The sequence below is a fragment of the Corvus cornix genome, chromosome 4, assembly GCF_000738735.6.
Source record: "Corvus cornix cornix isolate S_Up_H32 chromosome 4, ASM73873v5, whole genome shotgun sequence".
NCBI classification, from domain to species: Eukaryota; Metazoa; Chordata; class Aves; order Passeriformes; family Corvidae; genus Corvus; species Corvus cornix.
Window position 1 is genome coordinate 11,940,308 of NC_046334.1, and position 21,439 is coordinate 11,961,746.

The following is a 21,439-nucleotide window of genomic DNA, read 5'->3' on the forward strand; positions in this document are numbered from 1 at the left end:
TACTAAATTGTAACAGCTTTAAATGTGTTCTGTTTACTTTGCAAATCACAGTGCCAGGTTCCATTAAGAGACAGGGTTTTTCTTTAGAGTGTTTTGAAAGGCTTTATTGACAGTATGAGGTGTGAAAATAAGACATACATGTGGCTGTACTTTTTTTATTCTTCCCCATCTGAGTGTTGTAGCATCTTTAATATGAATGTGATCTCACTAAAATACCAGATGGTTGAATGTGGAACCTTTTCATGTTGTGCATTCTTCATTAATTATGAACTAGACAGGCTTGACTAATTAAGATTTTCAGTTTTCTTATTGGGGGTGTGCTGGTCCTAGAAAATACAGGTGCTTCCATTTCTCCTTCATTTAAAGGAAATATAAAAAACAACCTAAGCAAATCAAACCCATGTGGGCTCATTAGAAATCTGCAAGTGACATAGGTAAGAAATTACGTTTGGCATTTTCATGTGTTTGCTTGCTTAAGCATACTATTATAGCTCTAAGTATTCAGAGACCTTTCTCTTAACAGCAGTGTGCCTAATTTTCTGTGGCAAGATGCTTGGCTGCAGCTTGAATGAGTTAAAAATGGCAAGTAGCTGTTTTATATATAGTGGGCACAAAAAAAAAAATGGAACATAATGAAGTACTTGTGAAGTGTCCTTAAGGAAGAAAAAGGTCTCTGTGTGGGAGTGTGAGGAAGGATTAAAAGAGACAGTTGTTAATCCCTCTCCCCTCTTTTTAAAGAAAGAAGGATAACACTGGAGAAAAACTATCGCTAATTAGAAAGACTTAGAGATAAGAGCATATTGGTTAAAACCAGGCTAATAACTCACCCTTTCAGGCTGATTTTGCACTGCAAATGACTTTATTTTGCATAAAATACAGATACTGGTTTCTTATTTTCATGTCTGCTTCTTTAGCCTTTCCTCCTTCTTTCCTTTCTCTGTAGAAAACTTTTTGGCGAGGCTATTGATGCAAATTTGACCTTTAAGTTTTTGACTGAACAGCTCGTGTATCAGGAAATAGCTTAGAATGTGCAAGATAATTTATTGCAGGAATTTGGTGCATTTTATCACTCTTTGAAACTTCCAAGGCCTTTTGAAACTCCATCTCTTTAATCTTACCCTTTACCAAGGGGAGGTTCTGCTTGTCAAGTGTCCGCGCAGGGTGCTCAATGGTGAGGCTGAGGAGGTGGTTGCCTTGTAAGTGCCTTGCTGCGTGAACAGTGACAGCTATCCAGCAGGGAGGGGGATGTCTCTCTGTCTTTTTTTGTTTTGCACCAAGCTGTGTTCTGTGTTAGGTGGCACAGCAGGTGCCAGCATGGGTAGCGCTCCAGTGCTGGTGCTGTGTGAGCAAGCAGCTCTCTTGCCCATCTCTCTGCCCACTGGCTGCCAAAGGGAGCTTGCTGAGCAGAGAGTGCAACCCCCTGCATTTCCTCTGGCTGTCCCTTGCCTATTCCTTCTGTGGCCATATAAATATGGAGCAGTTGAAGTCACTCAGTTGGCTATGGGCCAGCCTGTGCTGGATGTGCAGCTGGATGTGAAGACCACTCTAACACACAGGCAGGGATGTGAGCCATGGAGAGGGGCAGCACCAAGGGCAAAGGTATGTCTGGTCTTTCTGTACTGCTCTCTTCAGCATATCCAAATCGTGCACTTGACATTTCCTGGATTCTCCTTACTAGACTCCCTTTCTCTCCCACTGGGATAATTCTACTTTCTCTCTGGTTAGGCAGAGCAGTGCTGATTTGTAAGCTAATGGTCTGCCTCCATTAAGTCATTAAGCAACCGTGCTTCATCTTGTTCAACAGGCTTGGCTTTTAAGGTCAGTAGATCTCTGTGTAACAAAAGGGCAGGTGTACATCTATAAGCATATAATAAAAATCAGACTTTTTAAAATTGTAGCAGGAGTTCTTTGCACGTGATTACTACTGGTACAATAAATAGAAGTAGCAACTCAGATTATTATCATCATTATTATCTTGAAAGTTTCTGTTTCCCTTTTCTTTTTTGGAAAAAATCAAGCATTTTGCCTAAAATAATACAGAGGTTACTAAATTAGGGTGAAATAAAATATGTGAAATCTGAAGTCATCTTGACTGGGATTTCATGTCCTAAATTGATAAACCCATTTCACAGGCATAGAACTGGTATTTCTCTTTGCTTGTACTCTCAGTGACTCTTTACTTGGATATAAAGAAACTGTGTGGTAGAACACTAACTGGATTTACTACAGTAGGTAATATGCTTTTTCTTGAAACAATGTTGATCAACTGTAATAAACATTGAAATACAGTCTTTGCTATTGCAGTAGCTTTTTCAAACTGCTGTGCTACTGAAATGATCTGTGTTTATGTTCAAAACTGTGATTTCTAGTTTACCAAGGCTGTTGCAAAACATTTCATTTCTTCTTAGTGCATTAGGTCTGGCAAGTGCCTCACTCCATGCTTTTAAGAAAAACTGTGAAAGACAAAGAGAAATGAGGAAGGAAAGTGTGTTTTGCAGACATCCTGCACACTTTGTCTCCCTCCATGTGAAGAACAGACTTTTTCCCTGCCTCGTGCAGCACCTGTGTTAAAGAAACTTTGGCGAGATAATGTATTGTCCAGAGATAAATGGTGTTCACTCCTCAAGTGAGAAAATATAGAACTAACCTTGGCTGCTGTCATGTTCTGGGTAGTGGTGTTCTCATACTGAAAATAAACTTAACTCTTCCACTATTTCTGCTTTTAGGAGTTGTTGTACTGACTTTGCTTTAAAGGAGAAACTTAGCTCTGACTATGCTTTCAAGCTCACCCAACAGTAGTAAACACTCATGTGAAGGTTTTTGTTCTGTGTTTTTTTTTGGTTTTCTGTTTGTTTTGTTTTTTAACTGTAGACTTTGGGATAGGTGCTTGTAAGACTGGGATGTGAGATATTTCTTGATTTGTATAAATTCTTGTGTCTTATACATGCAATTTTAACTGTAACTGGCTTTTGTCTTGTAAGGCTTGATCAAACACTTTCCTCTGGCTGCATTTAACTACCCAGTTAAAAGCATTGGAGAATAATTTGCAAAGTGTGTTCTGAGTGGCAAATCTATAACAGCCCATATGAAATACAACTAGGATTTCTTATTTAGGTGTCAGGATCTGATGGTAATACAGAATGAGAATATTTGTAGAGAGAAGTGAAATAGTTCCCAGTCACTTATTTCAGTACGACTTAGTCTTTCTGTGTGCTTAGTAAAAAAAAAAACACAGAATATTAAATGTCCCAGAGACAACTGGGGAGATGGCAAGGTTTTCTACCTTTCCTGTCTGTCAAACTAGATGGCATAAAAGTGACTTTGAGCTGTCTTGTGGTTTTAAATTTTTTCCTCTGTGTGTGCTTCTCCTGGTGTATGTATTTTTTGGTAATAGTTCTTAGGAGTACCAGGAGTATCACTTGTGCTTTATTACAAGTAGTTTGTGTACTCATGGCATAAATACCAACCTCTTTGCTTCACCTCAATATGAACAAAAATGTTTTGTTTATGCTCTGCTCTTATCCATAACTATTGAATTAATTATTTGTAGGTCTCAGATTAAAATTTCCTGTTAAAATACTTGCATAATTCCTGTTGAAGTATTTCTTAGCCTTTCATAATCTAAGACAAAAGAAACATGATGTCTGACAGGAGTTGCTGCTTTCTCTTCAGGAGCCAGTGCTTTCTCTTCATATTGTCTCCTTTCAGTTGTTTACTCTACAAACTTGGTTTTATTTCACATTGACAGGATTACAACAGCAACATGGCTTATGTCTTTCCTAACACATCCCTAGTAAATAAGATAAATGTGTATTTCCTAGTGATTGATGTGAGTCAATTGGCTAAATACCATGACAGCTGAGAGGTGTCAAATGCAAGAGTTGTTAGTTTGGACTCCGTGCAATGCCTTTTGTTGTCACTGTTGATATTTTGCACATGTAAACCCAAAGTCAGTGTGGCAACTGGAGTTTTGCCTGGTGTTTTGTTTTTTTTTTCTTTTCTTCTTTTTGACTTCTGAAAAGCTGAGACTTGGTTTGCTCTTGGAACTACTGCTGTTTGTGCTGGGCTGCTGGATGTCTAAACATGGACTGAAGTTGTTGTGAAAACAGTAGCCTATAACCAAAATTTTGGAATTTGCACCTGTGGGCAAGGTCTCTTTGAGATTCTTGTGCTACTTTTGGACGTGCAGGTGATAGCAAGAATAGTCTTGCGTTCAGATAGTATTTCAGAAAAATTCCTTGCATGTGACATGAAAGAGAAGGAACAGTTGCATAAAACAGATGCTTGAATGCTTTTGCATGTGTGTTGCCCAGTGAAGGACCCTCTACAGTTTACCCAATGTATGAAATTTGTTCAAATTAATAAAGCTTCTTTTTTGATAATCCATTTGTGAAGCTGCTGGTTTTGCCGCATAGAAGCGGAGAGGAGAAAGAGGCAAAAGAGCTTTTTTTTTCTTCTTACTTAAACAGTTAATCCAACCCATTTTTATCATAATAAGAAATGTTTTCTATGCTTACTAAAAGGGATCCTTAGCTTTGTATGTGGCTTAATTTTTAACTCCTTGAACTATTCTTGGTTTTATCAAGATGAAGATTATAACTGGAAAAAAGGAATACAATGCTCTACTGTCCCATGTACATGTTGTTGTAAGCCTCAGCAGCCTTGAATCATTCAGTGTAACTCTGATTGGTTTGCTCAGTTCTTCACCATTTTTAGAGGATTCCCCCCTCCCCAAGACTATTTCCTTCATTTAAATTCTTTGTCTGATATCATTTAGACTGAGGAAAACAGTCATTCTTATTAACATGAAACTGAGGTCATTTTGATGTCATTCTTCAGAAGGAATTTAAATTTCTTTGCAACAGGACACTACTGTGAAAACTGACTCTTTAAAATGAACTACTTTTTTTGCATTGTAATTTCAGCTGGGCCTTTAATCGAAGGCAATTCAGTTAAGTCTCTACATCAGCTTTAGTCTGTGAAACTTATTATAATTTTTGTCTGAATAGTTGGCAGTGTGATTAATATTTCTGTGACTTAGTATTCTAATAGTAATGGCAGTAATGGGGAGATAATGAATTGAGGAAGTTGCCAAAAGTAGCAGTCAGTTTCTTCTGTAAGTGACAGTCACAGTGCTAAAGTGCACCAAGAGCAGTCACAGTCCAAAAGAAACGCATCAGTAACAGTTTAAAATCATAGCACCACGTCTTGATGGCATCTTTTGTTTTCTTAATGGAAGAAGTGTCATCAACGTGTTGTTAGGCCAGTCCTAGTCACCCATTTTTACAAATGGTAGCAGAAGACTTCTAAGATTCCTTTGTTGGCTCTGAGATGTAGGACACAGCTAATTAGCAAGCTCCTTCATTTGAAGCGTCTTCATAAGAGATAATGCTTAATCATGGTTAATGACAGTATTTATTATAATAGTGGATAGTCTGGAGCTGCGTCAAATAGTGATTTGTTAGTCAATGCTGCTGAATAATTAGGTTGTTCCAGTAATCACCCTGTCCATTTTATTTTCTTGCAAGAACATCTTGTATTGAAATATTCTGACTGGCTTGCCATATTTGAACTGATATATCTTGATTATTTCTTGGACATATAAGTTTCCAAGATGATACCAACTGTCACCCTCTCCTAACTCCTCCTCAAAATGATTCAACTGTTTATTATTTTCTGCCCTACACCAGGAAGCAGGACAGTTCTTAGAGATCAGTTTTTCTATCCTGCAGGATGTATAAAGTTGAGGCAACATTTTCTTCTTTGTTTTCCATCACAGACGATGTAGGTTATCTCCAGGCAAGACTAACCTTAGGCTTGTGAGACTCTGTAGTGGCAAAACTTTACTGTGCAGAATTTAGCCATCTATTTTTGCTACACACGCCCAGTCATTACTAGTGTTTTTTTTAGTTTACACAATTATCTTCTGTAGATAAAATGAGTTACTTTTTATAATTTAATTAGCATTTACACAATATGGCATAGCTTAGATGACCCTTAATCACTTGTGATTCAACTTGTTGGATGAGCAAATTTGCCAGTACTTATTTTATGGAAAACACAGAAATGAAACTTTAAACTGTATGTTAGCACAACTGCATCCCTCAGACAACTGTGTCATATTGAGCAATGCCGGGAGGACAGTTGATTGCAGGAAGTCTAAAAATACTTTGTATAAGTTCATTGCCTCAGACACACTTGAAGTGACTGGAAACTCAAATGTATGCTTGTTAATATCCTACAGCTTGCCGTTCCAGGGTTTGGAACAGAGAGCCTCTATAGAAAAAGTAATGAAACTTTGAATTTGCATTTAGAATAATGTGCTTAGGCAGTCAACTGTCTCATCCTGTGCAGAGTTGCTGTAGTTTCTCTTTCCCCCTGTAAACATCTGGGATTGTGATAATTCTCTGGATCACCTTGGAAAAACAACAGGATGTTACACTTGCAGGAAATCAATTGTTGTTCTCCCTGTCCTCTCAAGATACATGTCTGCAAGTGTGTGTGCACCCGTGCACAGCTGTGGGGAGATTCTTGGAGGATGAGCAAGAGTTGTTTTCTTTATGATCTTAAGAGGCACCTCTGATCAAGTACAAATAAATACAACCAGCTTTCCATTTTAAGTTGGAATCTGGAAGCCAAAGTATCAAAGATGCAGCCACGTGCAGTGTGTACAGACATCCTTCCTGCAAATGGCCTCGGAAAAACTGTGGCCCTAGAAGGAGGTTCAGTGGATGGCAAGGTGTGTGCCACCCCACAAATCCCTCCAGAGCAGGACAGGGCACAGAGCTGGCCCTGTGTGGGCAGGGCTTTGCACAAGTACACACTGTGTATTACTGCTAGCTAATGCTGCTTTAACTCATCAGGTCTTGGATCTGATTAATCAGTTTTCCCTCTTCTTGCAGGTCTCTTTCTTCCATGGTATTTTGCACCTGGAACAGCTTACCCTATACATATGTCTTGTCTCTGATTTCATGTGTGTACTTCAGTGCTTCCCCCTCTTCCATAAAACTTGCTGTACTTTGTGAAATATTTCAAGTGTGCTTTTAGTAAGTAAAATTAATGAGACTGTTCTGTTTTTCTTTTTGACTGTAAATTTATACCATGAAATCTCATGTAGTTTCAATTCATATGTTAACAAATGACTACTTGGTAGTCTTGGAACAATGGTTGAAATCACTGTCTTACCAAATGTTGGTAATTTATAATTGTAAAATCATGTTTTTTCTGGTGTATGCATACCATATCTCTGTATGTAATAATGTAGAACAGAAATTAGGGGCAGGAGGCAGATTCCAAAAAAAGATGTTATCCTTTATTTTCAGCCCTGAATCTGCACTACAGAGATTAGAAGATATCTCAGGCTGGTTATTAGCAACATCTTGGGTCTAGAGCTCACTCTGCTAGAGCTCTGCTGCCTCTGAAGACTTGTCTAGGCCAGCTTTTTATTTTGACTATTAGTAAGACAACGCCCTGGAGCTCCTTACTCTTCAGCTGGTCTGTCCCCTGGTAATGGTTGTTCCCTGCCCGCCTGTCTGAGAGGGCTGGCGGGGGCTAAGCTCAGTAGAAGCAGTCAAGTTTCCTCGCTCGGAGCAGTTGGGATGCAGTGTGTTTATCAGCCTGTATATAAATGTGTGTGTGTGTCTCATGCTGTTCAGGGAGCGTGTTCAGAGTGCTGGGCAGGAGCTGCGAGGGCAGGCTGAGATATGCCTTTCTACAGACGTGGTCTTGGCGGTGCCGGGGAGCGAATATGTTGAGGTTTGTGGTTCTGAACTGCATCCATTACAAATCCTGTAGGTGAGGTTTGAAAGCATGCTGGCCTGAGGAGCACCTGCACTTTCCCAGGACAGACTCTTTTAAATATGCAAAATTACAAAAACACCCAGACAACCCCAATCCCATACGTAATGTGGTCAAATGTCCACCTCCAGAAGCATTTTCTCATCTTTAAAGTTTTCTGTGGGTGTAAGTTCCAGTGCAGCTTCACACTCTGCTTCATCATAATGGAGTCAGAAAGAAATTACTGTCAGGTGGGAAGATATTTCTTAAAGCCTTCTTTCAACATTTGCACCCATTGCAATGCCCTGGTTAGAAGTGTGGAGCAATCTGTAGGTTCTGACCAACGAGAAATGTGCCAGAAATAGCATGTTTTTATGACCCAAAAGGAGTTACCAGGCATCAAGCATGATTATAGTCTTGCATACCAAGCTTGAGATAATAATTTCCTGATATGTGGCAGTACTTGGAAAATTTTTTAAAATTATTTTTATAATTGCAGTTCACAAATCCCTATTTCCTACTTGTCCTGCACTGAAAATCAGTTTCTTCCTGTCTTTCACACTTTTCCATTCACTGGTTGCTTCATGTTCATGCAATTTTAAGATGCCTATCTTGCACTAGGAGAAGTGTTTTAGGACCTTGGAGATCAACAACAATAAGCAAATCCAGGAGTTGCATGAATCTATCACTTGGTTTCTATCAAAAGGAAGGCAATTTCTTAATTTAGTCTACTCTGAATGATTGGTCACCTGCATGCATGAATTCTTACCTACTGCTCTCTCCTGTCCCTCCTCCCCATTCCACATCCTCCAGAAAAACGAGCAGAAAGGTGAATAGTGACTTGATATGCTTGATTTTTTTTTTTTCAGGGCAACTTTTTTTCCCCCTTTTTTGTCCTCTGAGCACTCTTGGTGATTCACTGGTCTTTCATGATAATGAGCAATTTCCTGGGTATCTCTGTGATGCTGGGTCTAGTCAGCAGTACAATGTGCTTATTTCTGGCCATGATGTGCCTTTCTGCTGTGAATAACGAAAATGATTGTGGGAGGAAAATGGTCCCACTGCTAAATGAGTGACAGAAAGTGTTGCAGTGGGGTCTCCTGCAACATGCATTAGACAGCAAGGCCCGTGGAAAGAAATAGGGACTGATTCTTGATAGAAGTTTCAGAGATCTTTATTCTCCAGCCGCATGGCTGGGGGACTGCTGAAGAACCGTGCAATAATGGGACAACCAGGGTCCTTCCTGGGCAGGGGAACACAAAATAACCAGTGGGGAACAGGATTAGGGTACATGTGACCAGGGAGCAGGGAGACCCCATGCCTAGGCCATGCCTCTACCCCAGGGTCCCCTTTCCCAGGACCCTGTGGCAGGGGAGAGGAACCCCAACAAGAAAGCCAGTAAAGTCTGTGCTCTGCTATTAGAAATGAGTTCTCTCATCCTAATGCAGCTTCCCTGGGCTTTATGTGACTCTCCTACCTGAGCTTAGAGTTATTTTAATCCAAATGACTATTTTATAGAATATCACACAGAGGCATTAAGCAAACTTGGGATGCATGGTAAAACAAACTTCATATAAAGTTGATCTCTTGTTGTTTGTTTTCCACACTGAGAGTGCAACTCACACTTTTTTTGACTTTTCATTCAAGTAGCATTTTGGATCCTATGAAAACTAACATTGTAACAGCAGGAATCTTGTTACAGATAGACCATCCAATGAATTTCAAAGTTTTAGGTTGCCTAACATCTCCCATTATAGTATTGTCTTAGCTAAATCATGTTTTAACTGGTTGTGCTAATGACTTTTGGTCCTGGATCTCTGTCGTAAGCTGTGTGTGAGAAAAGGAGTAAGAATTAGATAATTACTGGTTTGTTTAAGCAAGATGTCCTTCTTTGTCCTCTATCCCTGTTAAATTGTTTCAGTAGGAAGGCTGAGAGACCCTGGAAAGCCTTTCAGTGTTTTTCAACAGGAGCTTTTTGTGGGGGGTGGGAAGGAAAATCTTGGTCTCAGACTTTTGGAATATTGTTTGCATTTGAAAACAATAGAAAGTTCCTGGATGGGGCAGATTTAAATATTTAAGTCTATTAACAGCTCAGCAGTGTAAAGACAGGCACGTTTGCACTGTGAGTGTTCCATGCTCACTGAGACTAGCAGTTGCCCTTTCTAGGTAGATTTCAGTGTTATACTAGTGGCAGAATAATAATGCTGCTTTTAATACCAATATTTGATACTTTAGATGAAGTAAAACAGTATTAGAGATTTATATTTTTCTTGCACACTTCTCTTTGTAGCCAAGACACGTGCATTTTCCCTCCCCCCCCTCTGTCTTGTCTCCTTTGTATCAGCTCAGTTATTTTGTTGTAACAGTGGAAGAAGCACTGATAATTTGTATCTATGGTTTTGATTTTGTGTGGTTTTTAAACTATATTAACAATTTTATATTCTGTTCTGAAGGGCTAGTATATATTTGGGTAGCAAGGGTAAATTATTTATAAGTCTTTACTTAGTTATTTGAACTAGAGCTGTTTGCCTTCACTTTGGGATGTGCAAAAATGATATCCTATTAAAAAATAGAACTGCTTGAATTGAGTATGCTTGTGGAAAAGTAGGGCAGAAAATGTAGATATTTTCAAAGATATGTGTTTTGTCTCGAATGTCAAATTCCGCAAAGTTACTTTTTGGTATCTTAATCTCTAAAAAAAAAGACTGCTCAGCAAAACAAGAGTCCCAAGTCTGATCCTGGCTTCTGTTGGGCCAACTGAGTCAGTGGCCTACAAGGCAGTTAATTTGGGATAACAAGGTCCGAAGCCTTATTGCCCTGACATTGCCATGCTGGTCTTTCCCATTTTTCATTTCCATTTTAAGTAAGTATTCTGGCAGTGGACTGCTTTCAGAGGAGTTTGGGATGCTTGGCCCAGCAAAATGGGCTGATAATCAGGGTTGTAAGTGTGTAAAGCTGCTTCGTATTAGTTGTGTGTGTATTTTTCCTTTTTTTTTGTCTTTTTGATATTTTTTTTTTAATTTGACATCCTTACGTCTTATAGGTTGTATCAAGTTTTAAGTGGTTCTATATTTTTCAAGCTCAATGTGATGAGATCATAGTTTTATGGGACTCGTCTGGTCTCCTTTATCTAATTTCCCTTCCCTTTCCATCACGTTATTGAAAGCACCTAATGGTAAAAGGAGACACTAGAGAAGGTGTTAGGGTGACCTGTTCTATACTCCCCAGTCAAGTCTAGATTCATGTAGCTATTAAAAAAAAGTGGTATTGTTAACTATGTGTTAATTTCCTTCATTGAATGAAGATGTGTTGAAATTCAGGTGGCACTATTTCCAGGTGCTTTGGGAAAAGTGTAACAGGTAAAGCCAGTATGATAAGGTAGTGCTAATTAACGGGGATGTCTTAGATTTTTGCCCATGACTTCTTTGGGCAAGCTGCTTAATCTTTCTTGTATAAAACCTGATGCTGAAGGGGCTTATTCTCTTTGTCTTTTGAGCTGTGTAGTGTCCCTGGTTATTTTAACTATTTATATACAACAGCTGTATCCCTGTCTTACCTTGGAAAACATCAAAACTCAGGGTTATTTTTCTACTTGCAACCAAAGCACGAAATACAGACTACACTTAGCAGTAATATTTAGGTTTTCTCATTACCCTCATCTGTCAAATAGAACAAGTTTTATTTGTACATGCCTTATGTTACTTTGAGGTTGGATGCTTCTGGCATTGGTGAATGAAGAGCATTAATTACTGTAGCATTTTTATGTTGGTAACAGTAAAACGGGCAGGGGCCTGTGCTTTGAGAGCTCCACTTGATGGTACCTGGGGAAGATGCTTGTGTTTCAGAAAAGGCAGCTACTGATGTTCTGTGAAGCTTTAAGATTTTTCCAACTTGATATTTATTAACTGTAAACATGTAAATTGTTACATGTGAACTTCATGTTCTCCATGAGAGTGCTGTCGTATAGAATACATAGCACATGTATGTAAAATTTAATAGTGGAACATGGCTCATAACCTGCTGGATAGAAGTGACATTTATTTTAGGCTTGGAGCTAGCAGTGTTTTTTCTCCACAATCCCTTTTAACCTGTGGGGTAGAAACTGTGCCGGCTTTTGGTTTCTGTGCGTGGCAGTGTGTCTCCGTAGGAGTGATAGGAGTAAGCTGATTAGCATGATTGATACTGCGTGTCAGGGGACTGGCATAATGGGCTACCGTTGAGACTGCATTGTGAAACCACACACGGATGAGGTAATCTCATTAGATGATTAAACTTCATGGAGTCTACCAGATTGCGGAGCTTTCAGTTGTATTGCTGTTGGGAGCTGATGCTAAATAAGTATAGTGCTCTCCTTGGAGTGAGACAGAAATGGATATCTTGCCGGGTTTTTCTCCTGGATAATCGTTACAGCAGCTGGAGGCTGATGAAGGATGTTCCATCTTTCTGTGTTTAAAAGTAAGGTTCTGTATGATTTTAAGTTTTCTCTTAAAATCACTGTCAGCCTTGTGTTAGTTTTATCATGCTTTGCTGTTCTTTGTGAAATTCTGTACTGTTAATGTTGGAAGGATATGCTTTGTGTAACTTCCTATGGAACATTGCAATGTATATATTGCTGTTCTGGTTTTATAGGGTGTCTGTGTTTTTCCTGCAGGTTGGCTTTGCCTTTGTGATGAGGTGTAGTGTGAGTGTCACTCCTTATCCTCTTGCCTGTCCTGTTTACAAGCAGTGTGGCAGGCAGCACATGTTCATACCAGAGCTGGTGGTGCACAGAAACCCTACCTGACTTCTTCACATGCTACTTGTTTTAAGGAGCTCATTGAAAACACTGAATTTCAAATTAAAAGTATTATGCTTGACTAGTCCTATATTTAAGCTTTGCTTTTGCTAGCAAGCTACAAAATTTCTAATCTGGATCTACAGTGTTACGATATTTATAATGCAAGGGTTGCTAGACCAGAAGTTTGAAAGGTCAGGACTGCTATTCTGACTGGTAGTGACCGCTCTTGCTGTATAGTCAGATTTTTCTGTATTAAAAAACAGTCCAATTAATCTGTTGGGAGTTTGGGAACAAACAGAAGAAAGATTTGTAATTTCCATTGAGTCCTGAGCAGTTCTTCTACTACTTCTGCCTAGAGAAAGTACTGTATGACACTAATAAGCACCTCCAGTGAGACAAAAGCACAGAGAGTCTATTTTTTGGCAAGGGAACCCCAGCAATGTGTTATCTTCTGAATTCTGTTGTCAAGTGTGGTTTATTTATTTGGCAGTTCTGCAAGAAAGTGACCTTTGTCTAGGAGCTTTTTTGGATCTGGTGTCAAAAAAAAAAAAAAAACAAAAAAAGCCAGTGCAAAACCAAAAATCTATGACAACAGCCTGTTCCAGTGTGTGAAGAAGTGGGGCAATATACACCTGTGAAGAGAATGTTCTTTCATGTGTATTTGACAATAAACAAAATCACAAACTTGTACTGTTTACAGACACCAGTATTGTGTGGATTGTGAACTGCAGAGCAAATGCACATCAAGTTTTCAGGTTTCATTTTCTGGCTTTCTAAAAATGGCATAGCTTGATGATGGGAGACATGATCTTGTGATTGGTTTTAAAATCCAGGGTTATACTGGCTATCAGTGATAGGCAAATTAGAGGCAGGCCAATAATTTATATGCAAAATCAAGTAAAGTTTCCTCAAATGTGTTGGTTTAGCACAGCCTGGTTTTTGTCAAACCACGACAAATACCAAATACTTTAGAAAATAAATGAATTGACAAGTGTTCTAATTTTTTGCATTTAAAAAAAACTTTTGAATTGTTCACAAAGTGTTATTTTTCTGTAGCTATCTTTCTGTATTGTAGACTGAAGTGAATTGATTTTTACAATATCTGGTGTGTGTACTTACGAAAATATTTTCCATTTCAACTTTAGCTTGCTCTCAAGTATGAATTATTGCAAGAGCTCCTTTTTGGAGACCTTGGTCAAGTCCTGATGCTTCTTGAAATGTTTGGGGCTACTCTGTTAATGGCACTACTTTGCAGTTGCTTTTTACTTTAAGGGGAAGTCAGGCCTTGTTATGCAGCTGTATTTTGCCAGTGAAGGACCTGTTCCTCTGAACAGAATATAAAATTATGGAGTGTTTCCATGAAACAAGGCAAGTGCTTTGAGTATGAGAATAGAAACCTCCTTTGTTAGTATGAGTGCAACCCAGCTTACTCTTTCCAGAGTGTCTCCCGTGAATGAAGGAGAGCAAATCAGGAATGAGAAACCTCACAAGACCCTTTCCAAAGGGCATGAGTTACTGGCTTTACTTCTTCATGCAGCTTTCTTCTTTCTGCATGTTGGGTGTGCTTAGAACATGAACTCCAGGGTTGATACCTCAGCCCTGTTGGCTGTTGGAACAGGTAAGTGACTTCAGGATCACCAAGACAGAAGGTAAGCTAGGGAGATTAATCTGTGACTGTATTGGTTAGTCTGCCTTTCTTATTTAAAAGTTATAACTCTTTTTCTGCTTATATAGGCTGGGTGTAATGGCTGAAAAATCCATAATCTCTCTTGGGTCAGATATACTTGTTTCAACTCTGTATCTGTAAACTGAGTCCCCTGGAAAACAGCTGTAAATGACCTGTCTCCAAACTTCTCTCCTGACTGGAATGAGGAAAAAAAGTATTTTTAATGTCATTTTTTAGGTAAATATTGGGTAGAGTGGAGAATTGGAGTCAAGTGCCTGAGCTGTTGCAGAAGAGAGGGGGGTAAGACTGAGACCTCCTCCTTAGAAAATGCATTGGAAGATCTGGGTTACCCAGAATGTGTTTTTTGTCCTTATTCTTTGTTCTTAAAGAAAACAAATAGTTTTTTTTCTACTGGCTAAAATTTTTGCTGATGGTAATTTGTGCTTTGCCCACCAATTTTCCTTTCACTGTAAGAAATCTGTATCTGCTGTTTCTTTGTTTCTTTTGCCTCGGGTTAAGCCAGGTGATTGAAAATACTTGATTGTCTGTCTGTATCAAATGTTCAGGAGTTATTTTGCTAAGCATGAACCAACTCTTGAGCTTTTTTTTTTCCAAGAAACTTGCCACATTTCTTAAAATAGTGTGTTCACAACATATTTTGCTCCACTGTTTTGTGCTGTTTTCTTCCTTCCCACCTCCCATAACAGCCTGGTGGGTGAACCCGAGCAGCAGCTCGTGCTCTACCTCTTTGCTGTTTCTTTTGTAATGTGTTTGCTGAGCTGGCTGGCCTGCCTCCAAAGGTGCATAAGTATGTTTATACATGCAGCTTAACAATAGTATCATAACACCAATTTGTTTTACCTGGTCTGGAAATAACAATCTAAATATTGTGAATCAAAGAGAAAGCAGTCATTTGTATATGCCTCTACCCTGCCAGCTCATTTCTGTTGTGTGTGATAAAATCACTGAAACTTTTCTTACATTCTGTGGGAATTTTTACAATTCTGTCAGTATGATGTCATACCTCTTTTAAATGCTAAGAGAAGTTCACCTATAGCTTCTCCCCCAAGCTGCATCCCATGCTGTCAGGCAGAAGGTGTTTAATTTGTACGTCTATTTCAGGCACAAGGTATTGCAGAAAATCATCTATCCCTGCCACTGTGGGGAGGAATTCATAGTATGGCAAACCATTAAACTGTGAACCATTAAACTATGCTTTTATTATAGTGTTTGAGCAGAGTTGTAAGAGGTAGAAAGCATACAGTAAATACTGGTTATGCTTATTTATTAGTCATGAAATGACTAACAAATTGATTGATCAGCATATTTTGGTTAAGGTGCCAAGACATTAATATAAGTGCTTTTTATTATTACTTGGATTCAGAGACTTTGATCACCAAAATAATTTTTCTCTGGATTGAAACAATTTGGATTGTGTCCATCAGTAGCTGATGTGAGCAGTTCTAGCAGTATTTATGTTTTAAAGTTTGTTTTTGAATCTAAACACTCTGGCTATATGATGCCATCATCCCATCCTCAGAATCTTCTGATCTTCACTGGCCCGTGGTGTAATTTTGCTTTAGTAAAATCTGAGTTGACTTGCCCAATCTGCTGGAATATGTCTTACTTTCTATAAAAAATTTTTAAATGGGAGTGTAAGAATGGACGTTCTGGCCACTCTGGCACATCAGCCTGTTATCAAAAGTGAGAATGCCTTTGTTTCCATGTCACTCAGCCTTTGGCCTCTCTGCCTGTCGAACATAACAAGTGCTCTCAAGTCATGTATTAGCTCCAGTGAAGTGGCACCTGCCTGGCTGGGGGCTGGAGCTGAGGGCAGCAGTACAAATAAAGTGCCATTAGTAGTGTCTTGCCTGTGCAGTCAGTGACAGCGAAGATACAGTCACTCTGCTTCACTGATTTCCAAAAATCTGGTTTGACATTGTTATTACTAGTCTTAGTTCTTCTCTCATGATTCAAGTTGTGAATAAGCAGCTTCAGCTCTGCAGGTTTCTGGGAGGAAGAGGCTTGCAGCAGAGGCAAAACAACCTGTTCAAATTTAAATCATCAAAGTGTGCCTTACTGGATTCACATAAATAATGTTGTGATATATAAGTTTAAGAAGTGGAAAATTTTGTACAAGGTACTGTACAAAATTAAATCTTGTTTCGGATTTCATGCCTCTTGCTGTTGTCTCAAAGCTCTTTCCATTTTAAGGACTAAAAAACATCATTGTTAGAAATAGAATATACTTTTTCAATGTCATGATACCGATATTGAAAAATAACCAGTGCCATAGCAAATCATTATTACTTATTACATTACATCATTATGAGTTATTATTACTCATAAGTGGCTCCAGAATGAGAAGGGTTAAATTCGGAGTTGAGATAAGGTACCTGCTGAATTGTTTTGTCCATTTGAGGTTATCGACTATTAAAAATATTTTGAAACTTCTGCATGTGTACCTTATAATTCTGTTAGATGACAAACAAAATGTAGAAAAACATGTTTTTCCCTTTCCACAGTCACACTGTTCCTGAAGTGCTGGCAGTGGTAAGAGCTTCCAGTCAGTAAACAAAGTAGATGCCGTTTAGGTGTATAAGAAAGACAACAAATAAAGTAACAAGGAGTCCTGCTTTAGAGTTTCTTTCCTGCCCATAAGTTAAAAATTAAACATTTTTATAGTGAAATAAAACCAGTTATGAAACTCTCACGAAAAAAGATGAAAAAAGCAGAAGAATAATGCAGTGCTTGCTTTTCATGTCAAAGAGCAAAACATAAAAATGCAAAGTACTTTGCAAACCAGATAAGGTAAAGGGGCTCTAACACTTGAATATGCTCAAAACTACAAAAGAAATAATAAAAATCAGATGGGGTTTAAATTCTCAGAGCAGTGTTGGTAGTTTAATGGTAGATATTTTTCTTTAAAGTATTTTTAATGTTTTTCTCTATTCCGTGATGTGATCTGATACAAATGAAGAAATGAACAATCTCACTGTACTGAGCAAACAGCAGGCTAATTGTTCACTTTTTATCGAGTTCACAGAGGAGGAGGGGAATAGTTTGTGGTGAGATCAGAAATTTTTGTTTTCCACGAGTCTCTTAGTTAGTCATCACAAGGATGCTGTTATTAATAAGAACAAGAACAACAACCTCCACAAGGATGAATGCTTAAAATAAGAAATCCTTCTTAGCAGTAAAATGTGGAGATGAATGGTGATATTTAAAATGTCTTCAGTTTGTGGGCATTTCCTAGATTACAAGGATGATCTTACAGGGTCTTTTGCCTCATCTTGTTCTTTATCCAGAGAAATGCCTGATATAAGATGTATTTTTAGTGAATTTAATGTTGAAATGATGCCAGTTAAATTATTTATCCTTAGATTATACCAAAGATGTTTGTATTCATCATCTGTCCAGATGTACAAAGCGTGACTTTTTTTACACTTAGATGAAGCCTTAGATGTGGGATGCTTTTAACTGAGCTAAATGTGTAACACTGCCCATTTGGTAAACTAAATGCCCTTTGTCTGGTAGGTGGTGAAACGTAGGGAGCTGTTCAGCTGGAGCTGCAGCACAGCTGTGGTATCTGGCCTTGGAAATGAGGGCTAGGAAACAAGTTCCTCCTTTGATAATACAGCTACATAAAGATAATTTTATTTTTCTCTGTTGACTTACTTTTTGTCAAATGATACTTTCAGCAAAAGAGTATTAGTCAAAATGACAAGAGCTGTTGAAGAAAGATTTCTCCCAGCAGTTGTTGAAGGAAATGCTTAGTTTTTAGAGAAAATGACATAAAGCTTCCTATTTTTTAATTTACTTAAATTTAGCATCCAAACTGAATTGAAGGTGAGTCTGGGAAGAAGCATAATTATATCTGTCACCTTCTAGTTCTTTTGTTTTTGCTTTTCTCCTCTCAAACATCCTAACTCCCTATTTTTAATTTTCATTTTATTTTTAATGAAGGTTTCATGGACCCTGGGGGTTGGCCATTAATTTTAGGCCATTGTGTGAATGCTAACTACTTAAAAATAGTCATGGAGCCAACCTTGCTTCCTCTCAGGGTTTATCAGTTGGAAGCATCTTCTTTTTATCCCATGTGTAAGCAAAGACCTCTCTGGATTGATGATTTGATCTGTATAATGGAAAATCTAGGCAGGATATCCTTTCTCTGTTATTCCTTGGTGTGATGGCATCAGGTTGTGTCTTAAAATGGGGGAAGGGAAGAGGAGGGTCCTATTAGCAGACAGAGTGGTTTCAAGGGACTCTTAAACTGCAGGCTGGCTGAGGACCTCATATTTCCTTTTCTTGTTGAACTATTTGTGCTTCAAGCTACTCTTGTAACATGTCAGTGGTGGCTTGTGCTACTGTGCCCAGAAGCTTGCTCATGCCCTGCTTGGATGTTTTGTATTTGGAAGTTGTTGTTGGATACTGAGGGGTATGAGGGGCTTCTCTGTAGTTATTTTGAGCTCTAGCAGACCTTAATGAAATACTGCATTGACAAGGTAGATCCAGTCTTATCCTGCAGAGATGCAGTGCCTGAGCTTCCCCTGCCAAGAAAAGAATGTTTCTGTTGTAATTCCATTATTAAAACGTGTATGAAATGGAGCAGTGCCTAATGTGCAATAGAGGTGCAGTGAATGCTTGATAAAGTGTGTGCGTGGGGTAGCAAATGTACTCAGAATTATGTTGGAACATTAATAATGCTGGGAAATTATTATGACCTTGCATTTCAGCATGCTTGTGACAATTCCATGTAATACTTGCAGCTTGAAATTTTGCTTGGTGTTTGCAAGGCAGAGGACATTACCAACCTCTCTGATTGTGGGAGAACCTTGGGTTTGGTCGTCTTGTGCTCAGGACCAGGAGTCTGTGTAAAAATGATACTGACTCTTTATCCCACCCCCTGCCCCTTCCTTTATACAGAAAACACAGTATAGCTCTCGTACAAGAGGTGGGTCTCTCTCTGAGTTGGTGCTTCTGTTCTTCTGACTGTGACCTCTGCATGTTGTGGTGTAACCGCAGAGGAGGAACCTGGGACGTGACTGTGACTTTGCAATACAATAATCAGCAGGTACTTGGGGTGCAAGGCAAAAAACATTAAAACTAATAAAAAGAAACGCTGTAATTGCCTGTTTGGACTTTGGAATCTGTAGCCCTCCGGTGTTTGTGCCAAGCTGCTGGTACAATCTAAAGCACATGAATTTTTTACTGTTAATGAGGAGATATATGGGATCATTGCTTGGGCTTTTATGTGTGGAGTAAAGATCTTTCCTTCCACACCACAAAGTGCATCTCAGCTACTCAGAGTTAGCAAAAGTCCTTTTTGTATTAGCAAACTGACCTGTGCCTTTCCATCACCATGGTTTAACTGCAGTGTTAAAATGGACGATTGCATTTCTTACATGAATGTCTTCTTATTCTATGGGACATATACCTATTTCTGATCTAAAAGCTCCAATAAATAAAAGTATTTTTAAATAAAGACATAATGTTCTAAGAAATTTCTACTGCTCTTGCTTACACTGCTGGAAAACTAAGTTAGTTGTATATAACAGCCTAATGACTAGGACTTAAAATCTCAATGCATGTAAGAATTTGTACCTCTGTGCTCTTAGTAGTGCCCAATAAAAGTTTCACAGTTTTTAGCTCCATTCAACCTAGGATTTTGAACTAACATTTTAAGTCTATGTAGATAACATGCTTTAAGCGACTGTTGAAAAACCAAAGCAAGGGAAATTTTTCAAATCTTAAGCCCACCCCTCATGTATTAAATCATTTGAAATCTTACAATTGCTGTTATTTTCAGTCCATTGTGTCTGCTTCCTGTTGGTCAAAGGTTACTAGGATAGGGTGGTGTAGAGTGAGGTGGGAAGCCGGCAGGAAAAAGAAAGCTTTGCTTATTTTGGGGTAGACACAACTACAGAAATGGCTACATTGCTTAAATTTTCTGAAGACTTGAAGAGGTAAACTAGTCAAAGAATGTGTTCTTGATGTTGCTTACTTTTCTGCTTTGTAACTTAGGTATGTGGAGAATTGGCGTGGGTAAACAGGGGCTTCCTTAAAGAATGTTATCTTTGTGCTAGAATTTTTTTTTGTTCAAAAAGAGCTTTCATTTTGATTTACAACTTGACTCAGTAAATTCTGTTCCTGAAGCAAGAGCCTAAACCTCTCTACCCATTTGTTCACTTGTATCACTAGCTCAAAAAGAAAAAAAAAGAAAGAAAAAAGGAAAAAAAACAAAAGAAAGGTTTTGTGCCATGAAATGCAGGCAGAAGCTCTGTGATGTCTGTGATGTATTGCTTCAGTACTTTGTGGGCATGTGCTAGGTATATTAATACAGCCCTCTAAAAGATGCAGTTTATCTTAGTATTTGTGCTGTTATTGAAGAGCTGTCTGTAATTCCTTGGCTGTTCACACGGCTGTGAATTGGTTGTGGTGGTTACGTTTTACAAAGCTGTTCATCCCAATAATATATGGCACAAGGGTACTGTTACAGTCCAGTAAGGAATAGAAAACTTTTTTATGTGAGCTGATGAGAGCTGGAGGAGTGTTTTGTAAGCTAATCCAAGTAATTATATTGAAGCATCTTAATTTTCAAGTATCCTGGTATGTAGTTGAAATTGCTATTGATATGTGATATTGCTGGTTTCTGAATTTCTTATTCATTTTGTTACTGCCAGTGAGTTATTTGAATCTAAAAGTATTGTTTGCATTGTTGGAAAAACAATGTTTTTGCTACAATAGAAACTCAGGGTTAATGAGCATACTGAAAGGAATTGATGTATCATAGTATCTTGCAAAGAATTTGGACTTTGTGCTTGTTTATTTTGAAATTAATTTTTCTCTGGAGTTCTTCAGGTCAGTTCTGCTCAGAAAAAACTGCTGGAGCCTAATTGGTAAATATTTTCAGCCCTGTAAAGTGAAAATGTATTTATCAGACACAATGTTGATTTTTATTTTATCTTAGCTTTTACTTTTCTTAGCAACTCTCCCTGCCATCTCTGCACTTGCACATTTCAGATATGGTGATTTGTAATGGGAAAGTTAATAGTTTTAGTGTTAAAATGCAGATTGCCATTCCTAATTCTTCCCCTTTTTTATATGAAGAGGAAGAATTCCATGTTCCTTATATATGAATAAGGAATTCCTTGCAATGCCTCACAGTATATAAAAATGACTGTGCTGATTATCCCTGTAAAGCTTTGGCAGAACAATAG

The 21,439-nt window shown here is 38.4% G+C and overlaps 1 protein-coding gene across 8 annotated transcripts in view; it reads left to right on the top strand.

The window, feature by feature from the left end:
• GAB1 (GRB2 associated binding protein 1) overlaps positions 1-21,439 on the top strand; it is a 94,626-nt gene that overhangs the window by 25,667 nt on the left and 47,520 nt on the right. For 5 of the 8 annotated variants that reach the window (XM_010412060.4, XM_010412061.4, XM_010412062.4 and 2 more), the window contains exon 1: positions 1,486-1,599. The exons of 2 other annotated variants lie outside the window; for them this stretch is intronic. In XM_010412060.4, the coding sequence (XP_010410362.1) occupies positions 1,501-1,599 (99 nt within the window). In that variant the 5' untranslated portion in view covers positions 1,486-1,500. Of the gene's footprint in view, positions 1-1,485; positions 1,600-19,209; positions 19,294-21,439 lie in introns of those variants that run through there. One more of the 8 variants, XM_019293377.3, reaches the window with a different exon arrangement.